At 35.5% G+C, this 17,033-nt stretch overlaps 1 protein-coding gene across 1 annotated transcript in view; it reads left to right on the top strand.

Annotated features, from left to right (window-relative positions):
- LOC104917423 (sodium leak channel non-selective protein-like) overlaps positions 1-17,033 on the top strand; it is a 97,927-nt gene that overhangs the window by 32,507 nt on the left and 48,387 nt on the right. Inside the window, exon 8 of the mRNA XM_031557670.1 lies at positions 1,027-1,101. Within this exon, the coding sequence (XP_031413530.1) occupies positions 1,027-1,101 (75 nt within the window). The remainder of the gene's footprint in view (positions 1-1,026; positions 1,102-17,033) is intronic.

The following is a 17,033-nucleotide window of genomic DNA, read 5'->3' on the forward strand; positions in this document are numbered from 1 at the left end:
CAACTACAGAAAATTTTAAATATTGCTAAAGACAGTTCCCTATTAAAAGATAATTCGTTTTTCTGAAGACTGGCATTTAATAAGTTTGTGAGAAGGATCCTTTCTTTTCAGTATTGTTGAATGATAGTAAACTTTCACAGTGATGGGCAGATATAATGCTCTGCTTTGGTTGTCAGTTAGTAGTCCAAGACCACAGAAATATTTTAGGCCTGTAACTCTTGTAAAAGAGCTGAAATTCTTGCTGATATCTCTAGGAAATTGATGCTTGCCTATAGAATCTTAATACGATAGTGTATATTTGCCTTCATCCACAGAGACTTAAACCTTGCAGTAGTTGTAAAGCTACGTATATATGTATTTACTACTTTAAGACTTCAGTCATCTAAGGGGAGATGCTGAATGGTAGTATTCTTCTTCACCTACATCCTTTCTCTGCCTCTTCTGTCTCCTTCACAACTATATCAAAAAAAAATTCACATTCTTCTAGTCAGCATATCTACACAAGAAAATTATCATGTGATATACTCATTTTCTTTTTCTGTTATTCTTTCTCCCCCGAAGACATACCTACATAATGTTTAATGGAAAGTAAAAGAAGGTGCATGAGTTTGCTATGTTGTGGTAAAGCACTCAAATGGAGTTGGCTACTTTGCTTATATCCATTCTAAGCACTGAGCATTAAGCATAAAGTAAATTATTGTCAGGTTTCCTCTGATGATTTTAATTTAGTTTTCCTGCAAAATGTATTTTGATTAGTATTATGTTAAACATATATAAAATCTTGGTTATAAAACCTAGAATTTCATTTTTTAATGTTCATATACTAATTGTATAGTAAACCAGAAAAAAAAAAATCTACTTACAAAGTAGCTAGCAGGCATATATCAGCATGAAATATTAGTTCAACAGATGTGATAGGCAGTACATTTTACAATAGTAGCACCCTCATTTTTCCATTATATTTGATAGTACTTCTATTACTAGAAATGCAATGCAATTAAAAAATAGTTTGCATTTGTTTTGTAGATTCTACTCAGCTTGTTTGTTGCTGTTATTCTGGACAACTTGGAGCTTGATGAAGATCTGAAGAAACTTAAACAAGTAAGGACATGTTTTTGCTCTGCTTGAAGATATTTTCAATAAAACATTCGTTCTTCTGGTGCTCCTATGGTAAAAGATGTGAAACATTTTCACCGAGTGTGAAGGAAATAGGAGATGTTGGAAAGATCAGCCCTATTCTCTTAGATAGTTTAGTACCATGCAGTATAGGGTAAAAATTAAGTGATTATAAAAAAGATTTAAAATTGTTCAAATATTCAATGAAAGTCAATTTAGATTGACATGTAATTAAAATTATGTAAAAATCACAGGAGGATAGTATCTTTCCTTATGAACTACATACTGAAAGATAAAATATTGTCTGGCCTGTTATCATGTTCATGAAGGCTTTACCATGTGACTGTTGTACTTCATTTGTACGGCAGCAAGAAAAAAAATGTGAAAATATATAGCGTTCCTCCTTTGACCAAATTAGCTGTGAGTAGGATATGAAGCATCAGCACACCACAGACCCATTTCTTTAGAAAGTAAAATTTTGCAGAATATAGTTCTCGTAGGCTTTTGTAAATAAAATAAAGTAAAATTTTTGATTTAGAGCAAGGCTTATATGCTAATATGTGAGCAAACTGTAAAACCACTGCAGAGAAGAGCACTAGCAAGAGTCAACAGACAGAAAGTGGGAAAGAGGACCAGACTGAATGTGTTAGATGACTCCTAAAGGCACTTGGAAAGTCAGTATGTTTACTTGAGTGTCCATATTTGGGGATTAGGATTACCTAGAAGTCACTGTCTCGGGCTTGAATCCCAGAATGAAAATCACATGAAACAAATATGACTAGAAAGTTCATGTCAGCCATTCTGACCTAGTGAACAAACCACCAAAGAAGAAGGTGTCTGTATGATTTATGTAAACACACTGGAGTGAATTTATGTTTGCAAAGAGGAGCCAAATCATCATCATTTGCCTATTTCATGTATGCAACAGCAAATTGAGAATTTAATGTGTTGGATCTGTTTTTGTAATATTTGAATTATAGCCCTTTTTCACCTAGCTTCTGTTTCCTCTGCGCATCTTTCAGGTCCATCAGCAATTCATGTGAAATCATGTTTTTTCACTTTTTGAAAAGTTATCTCCCAGACAACTTCCGCTGAACTGTTACGATGAAGCTAATGTGCCCTTGGTTTTCCATCCATGTTATTTTGCTTTTAGTTTTAAAACTGAAAGACTGGATTTATTGATTTGTTATGTTTATATTAGTTTTGCTCATTTTCTACAAACTTCTCATTTAAGAATGTTAAATGCGAACTCAGTGACAGTCTGTTTCATGTATGCTCACTGAATACGTGACTTGTTTCAAATTACTCTTCCTTCCCAATATTCCATTATTCAGGGCACTAAAAGACAAAAATGTTATATAGTCACTTCAAGGCCTTCTTTACAGAATTTGATCTAAAAATATTTCTTGCTGTTGTTTCTGCAGTATTAAATATCAGCATATATTGCAAATGAAGTGAATTAAAAGGGCATGCATTTTATGGCACAAAGAAATATAAATGCTAGATATCAGTTAATCAGCTTACATATGTGAAAAGACATATAGTGTAGTTGATTCTGGAATGGCCAGTCTAGAGTATGCAAATTGAGTAAAGCAAATTGAGTTTACTTGTTTTTTCTCCTTATCAGACTCAAGAGGTAAAATCATAGGAATTGAAAATTACTCAGAGATATGATAAGCCATGTCATATCATACTGAAAATCTTCTGGTAAATTTTTCATAGTCTGCATGAATTAGGAGCACATATCATCTTTCTGAAGTGAGGAGCTTGTGATTTGAAATCCTGTGGCTTTTGTGTGAATCTTTAAAAATCTTTAGCTTTGTGTATGAAATAACAGCAGCATGACTTTGTGTTTTAGATGCACCCCTCTGAAACTAGGGAACGAAAAACAATGAGAGGCCACCATTTGGCGTTCTCACCACTGTGACGGCCTAAAATCTTGTTAGCCTGGTAGAAACCCTGTCTCTGTAATAACCATAGAGTATAAGTAGAGCACACTCAATTAAAAGACTTTTTTTTAAAAAATGTCCCCAGATTTCATACTTTTGAGACTGGCCACAGCGCACTGGACCAGAGTAAAAAAGAGCAACTATTGAGCAGACTAGGCATTACATTCACAGAATCTCAGCAGTTGGCAGGACCCACTGAAGATCATCCCATCCAACCTCCCTTCTAAAGCCGGTTCCCTAGAACAGATTACACAGGAAAGTGCCTAGATGGATTTTTAATATCTCCAGAGAACGAGAGTCCACAATCAATTTGGACAGCATGTTCCAGTGCTCTGCCACGCTCACAGTAAAGAAGTTCTTCCTCTTGTTCAGATGGAACTTCCTGTGTTCAATTTGTGCTCTGTAGTGGAAATGCTGTCATGGCCTGAAACAGTGATTGAGCAGCTGGTGTGAAGGCAGAGCCAACCCAGAGGAGCACAGGTGCATGCAATGCATCTGTGACTGGAAGGGATGGAACCAGGATCTCAGACCTAATGTAAGGATTGGTAGTAGAGGTAAGGGTATCTCATTGGAGATCCCTGCCTAGCTGAGGCCTTCCAAAGGTAAGCAGTTTTTCTTTGTTTCTGTATCAACAGATGCTCCATTTGGGCTTGTTCTCATTTGCTGTAGCCTAGTGCTATTCTGCTACTACTGCTCTGTCTACCATTGTGTTAGAGCACTACATGCTCATTGCCCCTTGTTCTGTCACTGGCACTGCAAAAAGGTCCACATGACTCCCACAGTTTAAATATTTATAAGCATTGCTTATAATTGCTAAGATTCCCCTTCAGTCTTCTCCAGTCTGAACAGACCCAGGTCTCTCAGCCTTTCCACTTAAGGGGATGATCTTCGTGGCCCTCTGTTGGACTCTCTCCAGAAGTTCCCTGTCTTTCTTGAACTGAAGAGATCAAAACTGAGCACAGTATTCCACATGTGACCTCACCAGGTCAGAGTGGAGGGGGAAGATCACCTCCCTTGACCATATGCTGGCCATGCTCATCTTAATGCACCCCAAGATAACAAATAGTATTCTAGACCACAGAGCACATTGGTGACTCATGGACAATCTCTCGTCCATCAGAACATATAGGTCCTTTTCTACATAGCTCATTTCTCTGAAGAGCTGGCCAGCTTCTAACCTGTGTGTATATCATTTCTCAGCATTTTCTTTGTTGAACCTCATAAAGTTCCTCTCTGCCCAGCTCTCCAGCCTGCATTGTAGTCTGTTTCCATGACCAAGCCAGCATTTACAGAAGAGCCACATGGCCATTGGACATGACAGTCTGTCTCTGGCATAATGGCATATGCATTATATATATGTCATATGAAGATGTCTAAGGTGGCCGACAATTATTCACTTGTATTTATGGTTTCGAAATATCGTTTTAAATAGTATAGCCTCTCTTCAAAGTCTATTACTCAATGCTACTGAATATATTCTCTCCTGGTGTTTTAGCCAAATTCATATTATACAAAGTATTGCATGATTTAAAAATGCTTTAAATAAAAAGAAATAAGAGATTGGTTCTTGGGGCTGAATCACTGGAAGTGATTGCACAACTGATTAAGTGTCTGGAACAGACAATGTTTCCTGTGGGGTAAACCTGCGATGGTATCACAGGCTCAGCACTGATAGTAGCTGCGCACTATTATACTGAAATATTGGTTGTCTTATCTCAGAAAATAAAGCAGAACAAGTTTAATTCAATGATGTCTTGAATTCTCCATTAAAAATGAACTATAAAGGGAAGGAAGACTGGTAGGTAATTGTTACATTTTAATCAAGACCATTTCTATAAAGAAAGAGATCTGTATCACTGCACAGGAATTTTTTTGACATCTATAATTCAAAGCTGAGTAGTGTTTGAAGGAATTAATCAAATCATTCAAGCTCTTAATGTAAAAGTACATTGATTTGTTAAAGTTGGTAAAATTGTAGTGCTTTCAAAAGAATTTTCATCCTCATGTTTGCGTTTTTTTCACTGCCTTTAATGACTGTAGAACTTGAGGCCCAAGGCGTTTTCAAATAATGAAGTGCTGAAGGATTTTCAAGGAAGAAGGGAAGATATATATAGGCCAGAAATGGTATATAGCTGATAATCGCTTTTGAGGTGTTTCGTTATTAATTATATCTTCATTCCTTAACATGATCTTGATAACAAAAATGATATTATTTTCAGATTATTGAGCAAGGACTAATTAGCTTGCAATGTACTCTAAAATGTAAAGTGACATATAAACACTATACTATCTAGATCAAATATAAAACTTGTAAGAGGTTTATTTTAGTGATTTACTTAGCTTTACAGGCACACATAGGAGTGGAATCTGTTCTTCCAAGATGCCATTCAGATGGTTTAAGAGCAGAATTATTATTTACTTCATTGCAGCTCTGTGCTTTGTTTACATTATGTCCCCATCCTTTGCCATGTGTCATCCTCTTGGCTATGTCTGCCATGACAGCTCAAGTCAGGTGAAAAGAGGGTGTACCATAGCTCATATTCAGCAGCTGTATGTATATTAAACTTGATTGTTTATGTCTCTCCAGACTGACCCTACCATATGCACTAGCTTCCAGGTGTGAGGTTGATCCTGCTTTTTTTACAGTTCTGCCCTCTTCTGCAGTTCAGCACATCAGTTATGCAAAAGAAATCTATCAGCTAAAATCTTAGTTTACTCCTCTTTTGTTCCCATCTTCCATCCTCTCTCCTGAAATTGGTGAAAATTTAAGAAGCTAGAAGGATCTCTTTGAAAGCATTTTGTTGGGCTTTTCTTTTTAGCAATTCAACTACTTTGCATGAGTTGATGTTATCTGACGACTTCAGAGAAGTCTTAAATGGTTGTGAAGCATGGCTTTCCACCACAATAGCCCCATTAACTTTTCCTGTTGTATTTTCTACATACTTTGTAATTCTATATTTTCTAAATTTCTATCTCTCTGCCCAGATAAGCAGTCTGACTCACTGTTTTTTAGTTTCCCGTGCAGCCTCCCGACATTCTTTTTTAAAGTTAGTGTCTTAAGTGACTCTTCCCTTTATCTCATTATGAAGTTTATTTATGTAATAGATTATTCACCGCTGTTAGTATCTCACCATTGTTGTATCCCTGAGATCGCTTGGAAGTCTCAAGTGAGCCTTATCAGGTCTTGCAGAGTAATAAGTTGGCCTTGTGTCAGTTATCTTTCAAAAGCATTTCACCTAACATTGCTATTGGAAATTAATCTTCCATATTGGTTAGGGTCTTCTTTGACTTCTTCTGTGGTGGATACAGTTCATTTTGCTTTCTTCTTTTACTTTATTTTTCTAAAGTTTCTTAAGTAATATTCTGATTTTCTTTTAAAGTCTTTGCAGATCTTACTGCTTTCTAAATCTTTTATAAGTTTCCTTATTATATTTTATTTCTTTAGAAAATAGTCCTACAGAACCGTTCACAATCCACCATGTAAATGTTTTAAAAGAAGTCTGCGAAAGTTCACGTTCTTCTCTGTATTCTTAGTTTAGCATATAACTTCCTTTTCTAAAACACATCCTTAAATATATTCAAAGTCCTTCTTTCCACTCCAACTGACAATGCTGACCTTTTTGAACTTCTTAGAACTTCTCCAGTAGGTCATCGATGTATTCAGTGCTTCTATAACAGAATATTTATACACTTCCCCTTTCAAGATTCTGTCATTGTTCCTTTTAAATTCTTTTTAACAACCTTATGACTTTGTTATTGTTTTCTTTAACTTAAATTCAATATAATGGACTGTTTCTCTGAATTTAAAGGCATTTTTGATCATCGTTACATAGTCGCTTTTTTGGTATTTATATGATAAACTAGATCTGGGCAACGTGCTCCAGCACCTTACCACCCTTTGAACAAAAAGTTTCTCTCATACATCTAATCTGAATATGCCTTATTTAAGTTTAAAACCACTTCCCCCTTGTCCTGTCTCTATCTTCCCATGTAAAATGCTGATTCCCTCTTCTTTATAAGCTTCCTTTAAGTACCTGAACACTGCAGTGAGATCTCCCCAGAGTCTTCTCTTTTCCAGGCTGAACAAGCCCAGCCCCCTTAGCCTTTCTTTGTAGGAGAAGTGGTCCACTGACAAGAAGTAGATGCATTTGGAGAGCAATTTTTAGAGAGCTATTCTTTGTTTGTAGGGTGCATACAAGAAAATTTGAAGCCAACTGTGAGATAATCCTTAAGCTGACCAAGTTAATGAATCATTGCTCATCAGCATCACTGTTTGTAGCTGCTGATGTAATCATATAGGTGGCACTGCTACTACACCATAAAGTGGATCCCATCTAATGGTACACAATTTTAGAAATATTTTCTTGTGGACTAAAAGATAAGAAACAAAACAGTGTTAAATGATTGTTTTTATGGTGGAGGAAAGTTACCAAGAGTTTCATGCTAATCGTAAGTAAGACCTTTGCTGTTTCACTGTTTGTAAGTTATCTAGAAAGTGGGGTGAATAGTGAAGTGATAGAGTTTTCTGCTGATGAACATTAAGTGAAGGCATCCAAATTTAAAACTTACTATGGAAGTATTCTTATTTGGTCTGAGAAATAAAATTTCAGTTGAAATCTAGATAAATGCACATAGAAAAGAATCCTAAAAAGATATGTAAGAATGGGCTTTGAATAAGCTATCGTCAGTTATTTTTTTCCAGTCATTTTAGATATTCTCTATCATGTCTCTTCATTGCTTACTGAAAAAGAAGGCAAACTGTTAAAAATAATTACAGATGATTGTTAAAGACAGGTGAAAATTTCCTGTTTTACCATATGCACCTATCATATGTCCGTGTGTTGAATACTGCATTCAAATGAATTATCTTTTTTTTAAAAAGAGATGCACTGAACTGAGAAAAGGTACATAAAAGGATAATGAAATTGATTTTCGGCTTGAAAAGGAGATGACACAGTGGAGTCTAAGACAAAGTTACATGAATCACAGAAGGTGTAAGAATTTGAATAGAGGAACACTATTTTACTTCTTTCACTACAAGAAAATGAGTGGGCACTCAAACTGGGAGGAAAAAAACCAAGAAGGTACTTTGTTTTAATTTTGAGACAAATTAATGGAATCAAATCCTATAAGGCCTGACTGTTTTGACATAGTTTTAATCCCCAGAGGTTATCAAAGCTGAGAGACAGTGCAGGAAGTATAATAGCTTTTTATTTAATCTGTCCTTATACTCATTTCCTAGACATTTTTTGCTTGTCAGAGGCTGCACACTGGTGAGATGACCTTTGATCCAATCCAGTGCAATCATTTTTATACTTTTATAATTTTCCATAATCTGAATGGGATTTCAGAAGCAATTTGCAAGTAGCACACTGAGGCACCATTTAACTGTGATGCATTTCCGTAAGGGGAAGATCAGATCTCTCAAGCATTTCTGAGTATAAGCAGAGGCCTAACTTCCTTGGCTCTCTGCACACCTTAAACATGAATACAGATGTGATTCGTTACTAAAAATATTTTCTCAGTACATATGTTACTACCTAGCAACAGAAATTCTTGGACGAATCAACAAAAGTATGAAGTAAGAAGATTTTTCTTCCAATTTAATGATATTTTCAATCTCACCAGTCAAGTTACTTGCCAGATGTACGTGCTCCTTTCCCTCTCCTTCAGCTCCACACAATGAAATACAAACAAAATTATTTCCCCCTGAATCAATATCAAAGCAGCATATGCAAGAGGTGTGTGTATATTTATCTATTTATAGAGTATATATTTTAATAATCTTTTAAAATACACATTATTTTGCCTTTGTGCTTCTAGAAAAAGCAGATGTTCGCTGTATTCATTTTCTCTTTTATATAAACTCATTGTTAACTCTTTGATGTTGAAAACAAAGACGTTCATGAAAATTGGAGATAAAGATAGCTTCTTTGCTTGATTTGTTTTTTGTGATAGATTCTTGTTTTGTTGTTTTTTTATCACAGTTAGTGTCTGAACAATTCAATTTGATATCAGTGTTTTAGGATTTTACGCTTGTAAGTTTTCCGAAAACAGTTTAAGAAAATCAGTAGTCTTGACAGAACATGCATAGTTAAAGCTAAGGAGGTAACTGTTAGGTGCCCTGTTTGATAAGAAGGAATAATTGTGGTAGAATAACATTAACTGGGAGCTGGGTGCCATCAAGTATTCACTCTGTCATGGAATCTAATTCCATAGTACATGTTCCTTTCAGTGGTGGTAGTAGTGATGGAGGAGTGGGGAGGTACTGGTGTTCGGATCTACTGCCACCCAATTGTCAAGAACTATGGCAGAGCAAGGTTGAGAAGTCTTTTAAAACTATGAGGGGGAAAAAGAAGCTAACTTGTTTTTGGGTGTTCGTTAGGTCTTAAAAAGTACCTTGTATTTTCCTTTTTTGTCTAGTTTTGTTAGTAGATAAACAGCAATCAGCCTTGATTTTTTTGTTTGTTTGTATGCTTGTTTTTCAATGAACAGTTGTTTTTGCTTCTTCCCTACTTTATTTGGTACTAAGGTTAATAAAAATCCCCAATTTGTAGTGAAAATTTTGGCCTCCTACTTTGTAAAGGGAGTATGTAGCTTTTCCTGAGCATTGTACAAATTTCTGGAACCAGTATTCTTAATATGAGTTGGTTACTGCTCACCTTTCATGCAACAGTGCTTAATCAAAATTTTGGTCAATGTCAGTTGAGACAGTAAGTTAATCTCTGATTGCTGACTCCTTCTGCATTTGTCTCTAACGTAGAATTAATTCAAAAAAAAATTCTGAATCAGAGATTTATATTAGGTAAATTCACATGCCTGACAATTCTGACTTAGATATCCTGTGGATAGATGCTCCCTTCTATGACTGCTATAGTTTTCAGTATTTATTTCCTTATAAACTGGAGAAGAGAAGCACAAATTGTACCTTCAGTCTTAAGTTCATTTGCAATCAGTTGTTGATTATACAATTACTATTTTGATGAAGCTAAAAATATTTCCAGTGTCTGTGCTTTTCATATCTAACTTAAAGAAATTAAATACATGCTGTTAATCCATGTGAAAGAAGTCTCCGAAGAGTACTTTGTGTACTTTAAGAGGCGCAGTTATTTCTGAGAAAGAAGTAACAGCGTATCTTGGAAGGAAATGTAGACTCTATTCATTTGAAAAGCCAAAGGCATCCTCAGAGGAAAGTACAAGCTGGTCTGTGTGAAAAGAGACATTGACCATTTGTCATGGGAGTATGTCCGTGATGTGACACTCATGTGTTTCAATGTATCCCACTAAGTTTTTGTGGTTATGTTTGATCTTTGAAGATAAACATGGAAATAGTTGCTTCTTCAGAGAATAAAGCTCTAACTGCACCATCAATGATTTTGAGGATATTCACCTCATACACCCTGCAATATTTTGAGTGATGATGTTGCTGCATCAATATCAATACCAAGATTCTGGGATTTTTTTTTTTTTTAATTTTATTACCTGCTGTGCTTAAGCCTTCTTGTTGATGCTATGTTTAGCATTTTTCTAAATAGTGTTATGGTTCCTACTTTTTCACCTGTTTCTTTTTCTTTCATACCTAGTTGCAATAAGAGCGGTCTTTTTTTTTTTTTTTTACATTAGATCATATACAATCATATACTCCCTTCTGCCTGTATTCACTTCTCCCCATTCATTGTCAAAGGAATTTATCCATCCTCCCATCTTTGAAAATTTTCAAAGCAGTTATTTATTTATTAGGAGAGCCTCCATTAATTCAGAAGTGTAGTACCAGTCTTTTTGAAACATTTTAATCTTTCTCTCCTTTCTGAACTTGGTTGTTGCTCTGGGAATGATCCCTGCTCTTCTTTGAACCAAACTTCCTACTATCAATCAATTATGATTATTTATTTGTCCAAAGCATATGCGTATTCTTGAAGTTTGTGATTTTCAAGAAAGCTTTCACACAAAATATGGAATTCACACTGTCAAGAACAGGAAAAAAGAGCAGAACACTCATCTTTCCCAGAGCTAAATACAGAAGTCTGTTCTGCAACCTCATCTTTTGTTTGTGTTGTTTTATTTTCTCTTTCGCATGTAGCATGTTTCTACTTTCAGTGCTAGGAAAGGCTTCAGATTTTACCTCATTTTCAGGCTTGGGTTATTTTTGTTCTTCTCTTGAAGTCAGATGAATGGGAAAAAAGGCAAGGGTTCTGCTGCTGTCCTCCTGAGTATACACACATTATGTAGGCTGAGGCAGCTAATCTGTCTATTTAAGCCTTTCCAGTTCTCATTTGTTTTTGTTTTTGTTTTTTTTTAACTATTCCTAGGTACTGAGATACAGAACTTGGTTTCCATATGCTTTTGCCCTCCAGATACTCATCATCTCTATGTAAAGCAGTTCTAACAACTGGAACAGCACACTGGTTTTCCAGCTAGTGAAAATACATGCTATTTTTATAGCATCTGCTAGACACTCCTGCTGCTGGCATTTCATATGATTGTGGAACAAATAAAGAAGGCAACTTGAACTCAGCACCATACTTATTTTCCTTTAACATTTCACTCTGAACTTATAATAAATTTTGCTTTGATCTTTGCTTATGTTTTTATCCAAAAATATTCGTAATTAAAAATCTATGAAAACTTTACAGAGGTAAGGGCTAACAAAGTGATTTATTCAAGAGAATTGGTCATAAAGAGAAGATAAATCACAATCTGACTGTCAGCCAAACTGAAGCCTATGTGGACCAGTATGATAAGTGAAGCTGAGAAATTCTTCCTAAGCCTGGTTCCAAAACAAAAAGGAAGTCAAAACTGTACAATGTACAAGATAATTGAAATAATGCAGAAGTTAAAAGCTTTCCTGAATGTGGATTTGGGCATTGTGAAAATATAACTGCATACTGTAAGAGAAGTCTAGAAAGCAATGATTTTCCTCTCTATTAACAAGAAAGCACATAAACAAATCAAGGCTCTACAGTTTAGTTTTTCCATATGTAGAACTCTGGTTTCCCACAGAATATTCAAAGGGCAGCTAGGCAGTATTCAGTGAATTGCTAGCCACGCTATAATGCATGGCTTATTAAAAGTGAAGTTTTTTGTTGTTTTTTTTTTTTTTTAAAGGGAATAATTCCTTTGAAAGCAGGCTATTTTAATAGCACTCTGATTTGGGAGTTCTTGATTCTTCCTTTCTCCTTATCTTGAAAACTAAAGCATAAACAATTCAGCTTTCAGAACAAGGCAATTATATTACTATCTGCAACAAAAACCATCTTTTATTTGTTACTTGAAGTGCAAGAATCTGCATTACTCCAAAACCAGAAACATCTGAAACCAGAAGATCTGCAGCAGTGAAGTGTTAACCAGTTGGCAGCCTTAACAATGGCTGTTGTATTTAATGGGCTACTCTTTCAGTGTGCTCATTGTGTAAAGTGTTTGTCTTAGGACTTTGGATCTGGATAGTCATATCCAGAATGACAGAAGAGAAAAATATAGTGTGTTCATTTATTCAGTGTGTATGTAGGTGAGTTCCTGTATGCATCAAGTAATTCTGGAAGCATAAAAGCCTGCAAATGGTCTTGGAGAATATTTTGTAGAAAATTAAGACTTCAGTGGAAACTGGGCAAAGGAGACTCTGAAGGAGTAGCTGCAAGTAATTTTAAAATCTTGTCAGAGCTTCTCTAGGAACCAAAACTGTTAATGCTGGCTGTCATTTTTAATCTTTGAATTGTGATATCAATAGATATACAAAAAGCTTCTCGAAAAAGATTTCCAAATGTCAGCTCTTATCTCTTTACCACATCTTTGAAAGATATCATAGGCTTAGATTAAAGTCATTCAAGAGGCAAGGGACACCGGATTTTCGTGGTATATATAGGATGAAATCTCACACAGATAAAACAGTGCTTCCAGAACTCTGTTGTTCTGGACTATCCTTTGTCCTTTTCCTTTTTTCTTCATCTCATTTAAAAATTTGGTGAATCTCTCTCAAAATGAATATTTTTGTAATTTAAGCGATGAGAAGAATATTATCTTTTGGTTCAGTTCCAGGGGAATAGACTTTTCTGCTTCATTTACTGAAACTGTATCTTATACAGAAGAATATAGTTATATAGGAGTTGTAACAAATTATCACTAGAAGATTTTCTCCTTGAGTGCCTTTATGTGATCTTCACTTATATTTCACACCTCTTATATTTTCCTTCCTTACAAAATGAGTTTGTTTTGAAAATCTGAGATGATAGTCTGTAATACATTTAAGTATTCAGTTAAAAATATATAGATTATCAGAGGAAAATTGCTAAAAGTTTTTTGAGAGTTTCAGCAGGCACTTTTTATCCATGCTTAATGTGGTGCAGTGAATGCACTTTTGGGGGGCTTTCCTGGCACCCCCTAAACTGATAGGAACATGGCAATTTGGGCTAAGCATGAAGAGGAGTGGCAGAAGAAAGGTACCTTGTCCTGTTTACAGTGACTTTGAAAAGGAATGACACATGCTCTTACTCTGTACGATACTGTTGTCTCAAATCTTTATGCTGTGAGTGTGTATGTGCATGGAAAAATGTCTGCTATATTTTTTTCTCTTAAGAACTAGCTAAAAATGAACTACACTGCAAAATTCTAAAGCTGACTTACTGGTGCAAGTGAATTTGGCAGGAGCTTCAACAGAATCAAATTATATTAAGCTAAGGTGAACTGCAGTACAATGCAGATAACGATCATCTTCTCTACTCAGTATCACTTCGTGTTGAAATCTAATCTGTTACATCAACTTCTGTTGGCAGCTGAAAAATGAAGCTTCCTATCCACAAGAGAACATAAAATCTAGAAAAATGTGACATAGCCATGGTAATACGTACTGTGTATTGGCCATCATACTGCAGTGATGATGTATTCCTGTAAGTAGGATATATCGATAAAACTTTCACAAAATGATCAAGTAGCAGCTAAGATTTCCAGGTTACATTGCCCACTATTTGCCCATTGATTTATTTATTTTATGTTAGGACAGTGCTGTGTCATCATTACCACTACCAATTTTTAGGACTGTCCTCACAATATCATGATTAGCTGAGCAGAAGTGATCTCTTGCATGGCTTTAAACATCACGAGTGGGCCATAGGCCTGATTTAATCTTTTTGAGCATTTATTTCTTCCTTGCATCACCCACTACCCTTTTCATTCTTGAGCTCCATAAAGACTTTTATAATGCTTGTGAAAACTGGTAGAAAAGCCTTTATTGTTTTGAATCTTGGTTTTCTGTGTTAATCTGAGCCAATCACGAAGTTCTTATTTCCATGGAGGCCCTCTGACTATCACTTCAAAGAATGAACTAAGTTCAGTATGAGTGAAATGCTGGCCTTTCACTTTCAAATTTATTATACAAAGATAATAGCATTTTTTTTTTCCCATAAAGTCTTCCTGTGTCTTGGTGATTTCAGGTTCTGCCACGTGGGGACAAAGGAGACCATTATACAATGTCTTGATACAAATGCATAGTAGTATGATGTGCTACCAGACTCTGCTGAAATCTTTAAGCATTGCTGGTGTGCACATAAAAATCATTAAAGGATGGTGAGAACTTTTGCTAGGAGGTACAACAGAAAAGGATCCTCATCCTTTCTCCTTCTTTGCATTGATGTTTAGACTGTGATGACTGTGTGCTGAATAAAAATATGTGTATGTGCAAACCAAACTTTATTCTCATATAACCAGGTATTATAACTTCCATTTATGTGAATGGCTCCTTTGAAAGCAGTATACAAAATGAAGGTCTCAGTTAGTGGGTTTGTACTGGCATTCCTAGAGTACTGGCATTCCTGGAGACAGTGCAACCAACTTAGCACGCTGAAATGGTATTGATTGTTTGACCAGGCAGACTATTCTAGAAACTTTTCATGGTGTTGCATTTGTTTGTTTTCATTATAGAAACAAAATCAAATTCATTTCTGGTTTGCACTACTAGAGGAACTCTTATGAAAGTACAATGGTTTATCTACTAGGCTGAACCAGTTATGTATAAGATGGAAGTAATAACAAAGCTAATCATTTAAATGTTTAAGCCCTCACCTAACTAAATAGACATTACTCCTGTAGAAGCTGACTTACAAGGTTTGCCCTCTAAATTCTGGCCTTGGTAATACAGTTGTATCCATTCTCTGAACAATGGAGAGGAATTGGCTTCTCCGGAGACAAAGTGAGATCTTAGGTATGCTAAATAGAATTCTGCAGATCTCTAACTCATTCTTTTGTGTAGCTGGAGTCCAAGATACCTATTTGACTAAGTTTAGTGCCTTGGTTAACTTGGTTTACAGTTGAGATAAATTAATTTAGTGTTAGAGTGCAACTTTTACTGTAGAGGTAATTCAAAATTCAGTGTCATTACTTTCATTACTTTCATTTTATGACCTTATACATGAAAGCAGTATGTGTATAGAAATGTGGCTAGTTGACATGCAAGCCAATAGCAATTACTTTTTGACTTATAGATCAGAGGATTCCAGACATTAGGTTAAAAAATAGGATGGAAGAGCAGACTTGTGCAAGAAGCTTGGAGAAAAGATCCAATCCAGTTCCCAACAAAGAATGGAGAGCTCAATTGTCACTTGCACTGACCACATCCTTCTGGAAGGAATTGCGTATTTCAGTCCTGTTTAAAATATTTCACATAAGTTTTTGAAAAAGAGAAAAAAAATGAAGTAAGGAATTTTAATATCTATCTTTTTAATCGTTCAAAAAAGACTGAATCAGAATTTTTGGGGGGTTTATACTACCAGTGCCTTGTGGTAATTAGAATGCTTGCAATGTGCTACATTCTGTCCTGCACTAAAAATAACATGTGAATGTTGGGAAGATGTCCTTAGGTAATAGTATAAACAGTTATGTTTAGAGCAAGGAAAGCACCAATCAAAATGTCAGGAAAAGATCTTCTCTTTTCCAGTTATTTTATGTTATTTGAAAAGAGTAAAGGGTGTGAAAACATTATGAGTGTATTCAGATATATATTTTTCTAGTCATTTAATTATCACACCCTAAATCCATATTTTGGATCTGTTTCTTGCCAAACAATATAAACATAATATATATTTTTGCTCTCTACTGTATATACATACCTTATGTGACTTCGAATTTATTCACAAACACACACATATGGAATCATAGTTTTCCTTAATTTCTGCTCTTGCAAATACCCTCTAAATACATGCATTTGTGAATGCAGGTGTACACACACACCTACACAAAGTAAACTTGTTAAATATACAGAGTTTTTCAGAGTGTCCTGATTCTTGCAGGTTGCTGAAGAAGAACAGATCCCATTTAAAATCAGGCCAGTTTTATCTAAGTGTTGAATGTATTCTCAAAGTCTGAAGATGTGTATGCATACTTTAGAAGAATGTTACTTCTTTAAAAAATAAAATAAAAAAAAAATCCTGAAGTTCTAAGAGCTCCAATGGTGCCACAAACCACCTCTAATGAGCTTTCTTTTGTAAAGTACTGTTTTTTTTCACCAGACATTTCTTAATTCTACAAGATTATTTTCCTGCTCTCGGAAATGAAGTCGTGTGCAGTACTTATATACCTTGTTCTTATCTGTCAGTGGATTATCCTAAGTCCTCATTAGAGAACGTTTGCTTTGGTGACCCGAGTCTATCAAGTTCAGCTATAAGTCCTCCTGCACATCTACCCTTGAACTACTGCTCTTTGAGTATGATTGTGCTTGATATTACTCATGCAAGATAATGGCCATTGACATCACAGGAATGCCCCCAGCAGTCCCTTCCCCCAGGAACTCTGGCTTCTGGTTTAGGGGAGTCTGTAGTAACCCATCTCCCTTCTAGCTCTCATTAGATTGTCACCAATTTGGCAGTCATCTGAAAGTAGAACTAAGGCACTGACAGTCACTTGGCAGTTTTCTTCTGACCAATGATTGATAAAATTTCACTAGCTATGTTTCTGGTAATGAGGGGGAAGAAAAAAAAAAAGAAA

This window comes from Meleagris gallopavo, chromosome 1, assembly GCF_000146605.3.
Source record: "Meleagris gallopavo isolate NT-WF06-2002-E0010 breed Aviagen turkey brand Nicholas breeding stock chromosome 1, Turkey_5.1, whole genome shotgun sequence".
Taxonomy (NCBI): Eukaryota; Metazoa; Chordata; class Aves; order Galliformes; family Phasianidae; genus Meleagris; species Meleagris gallopavo.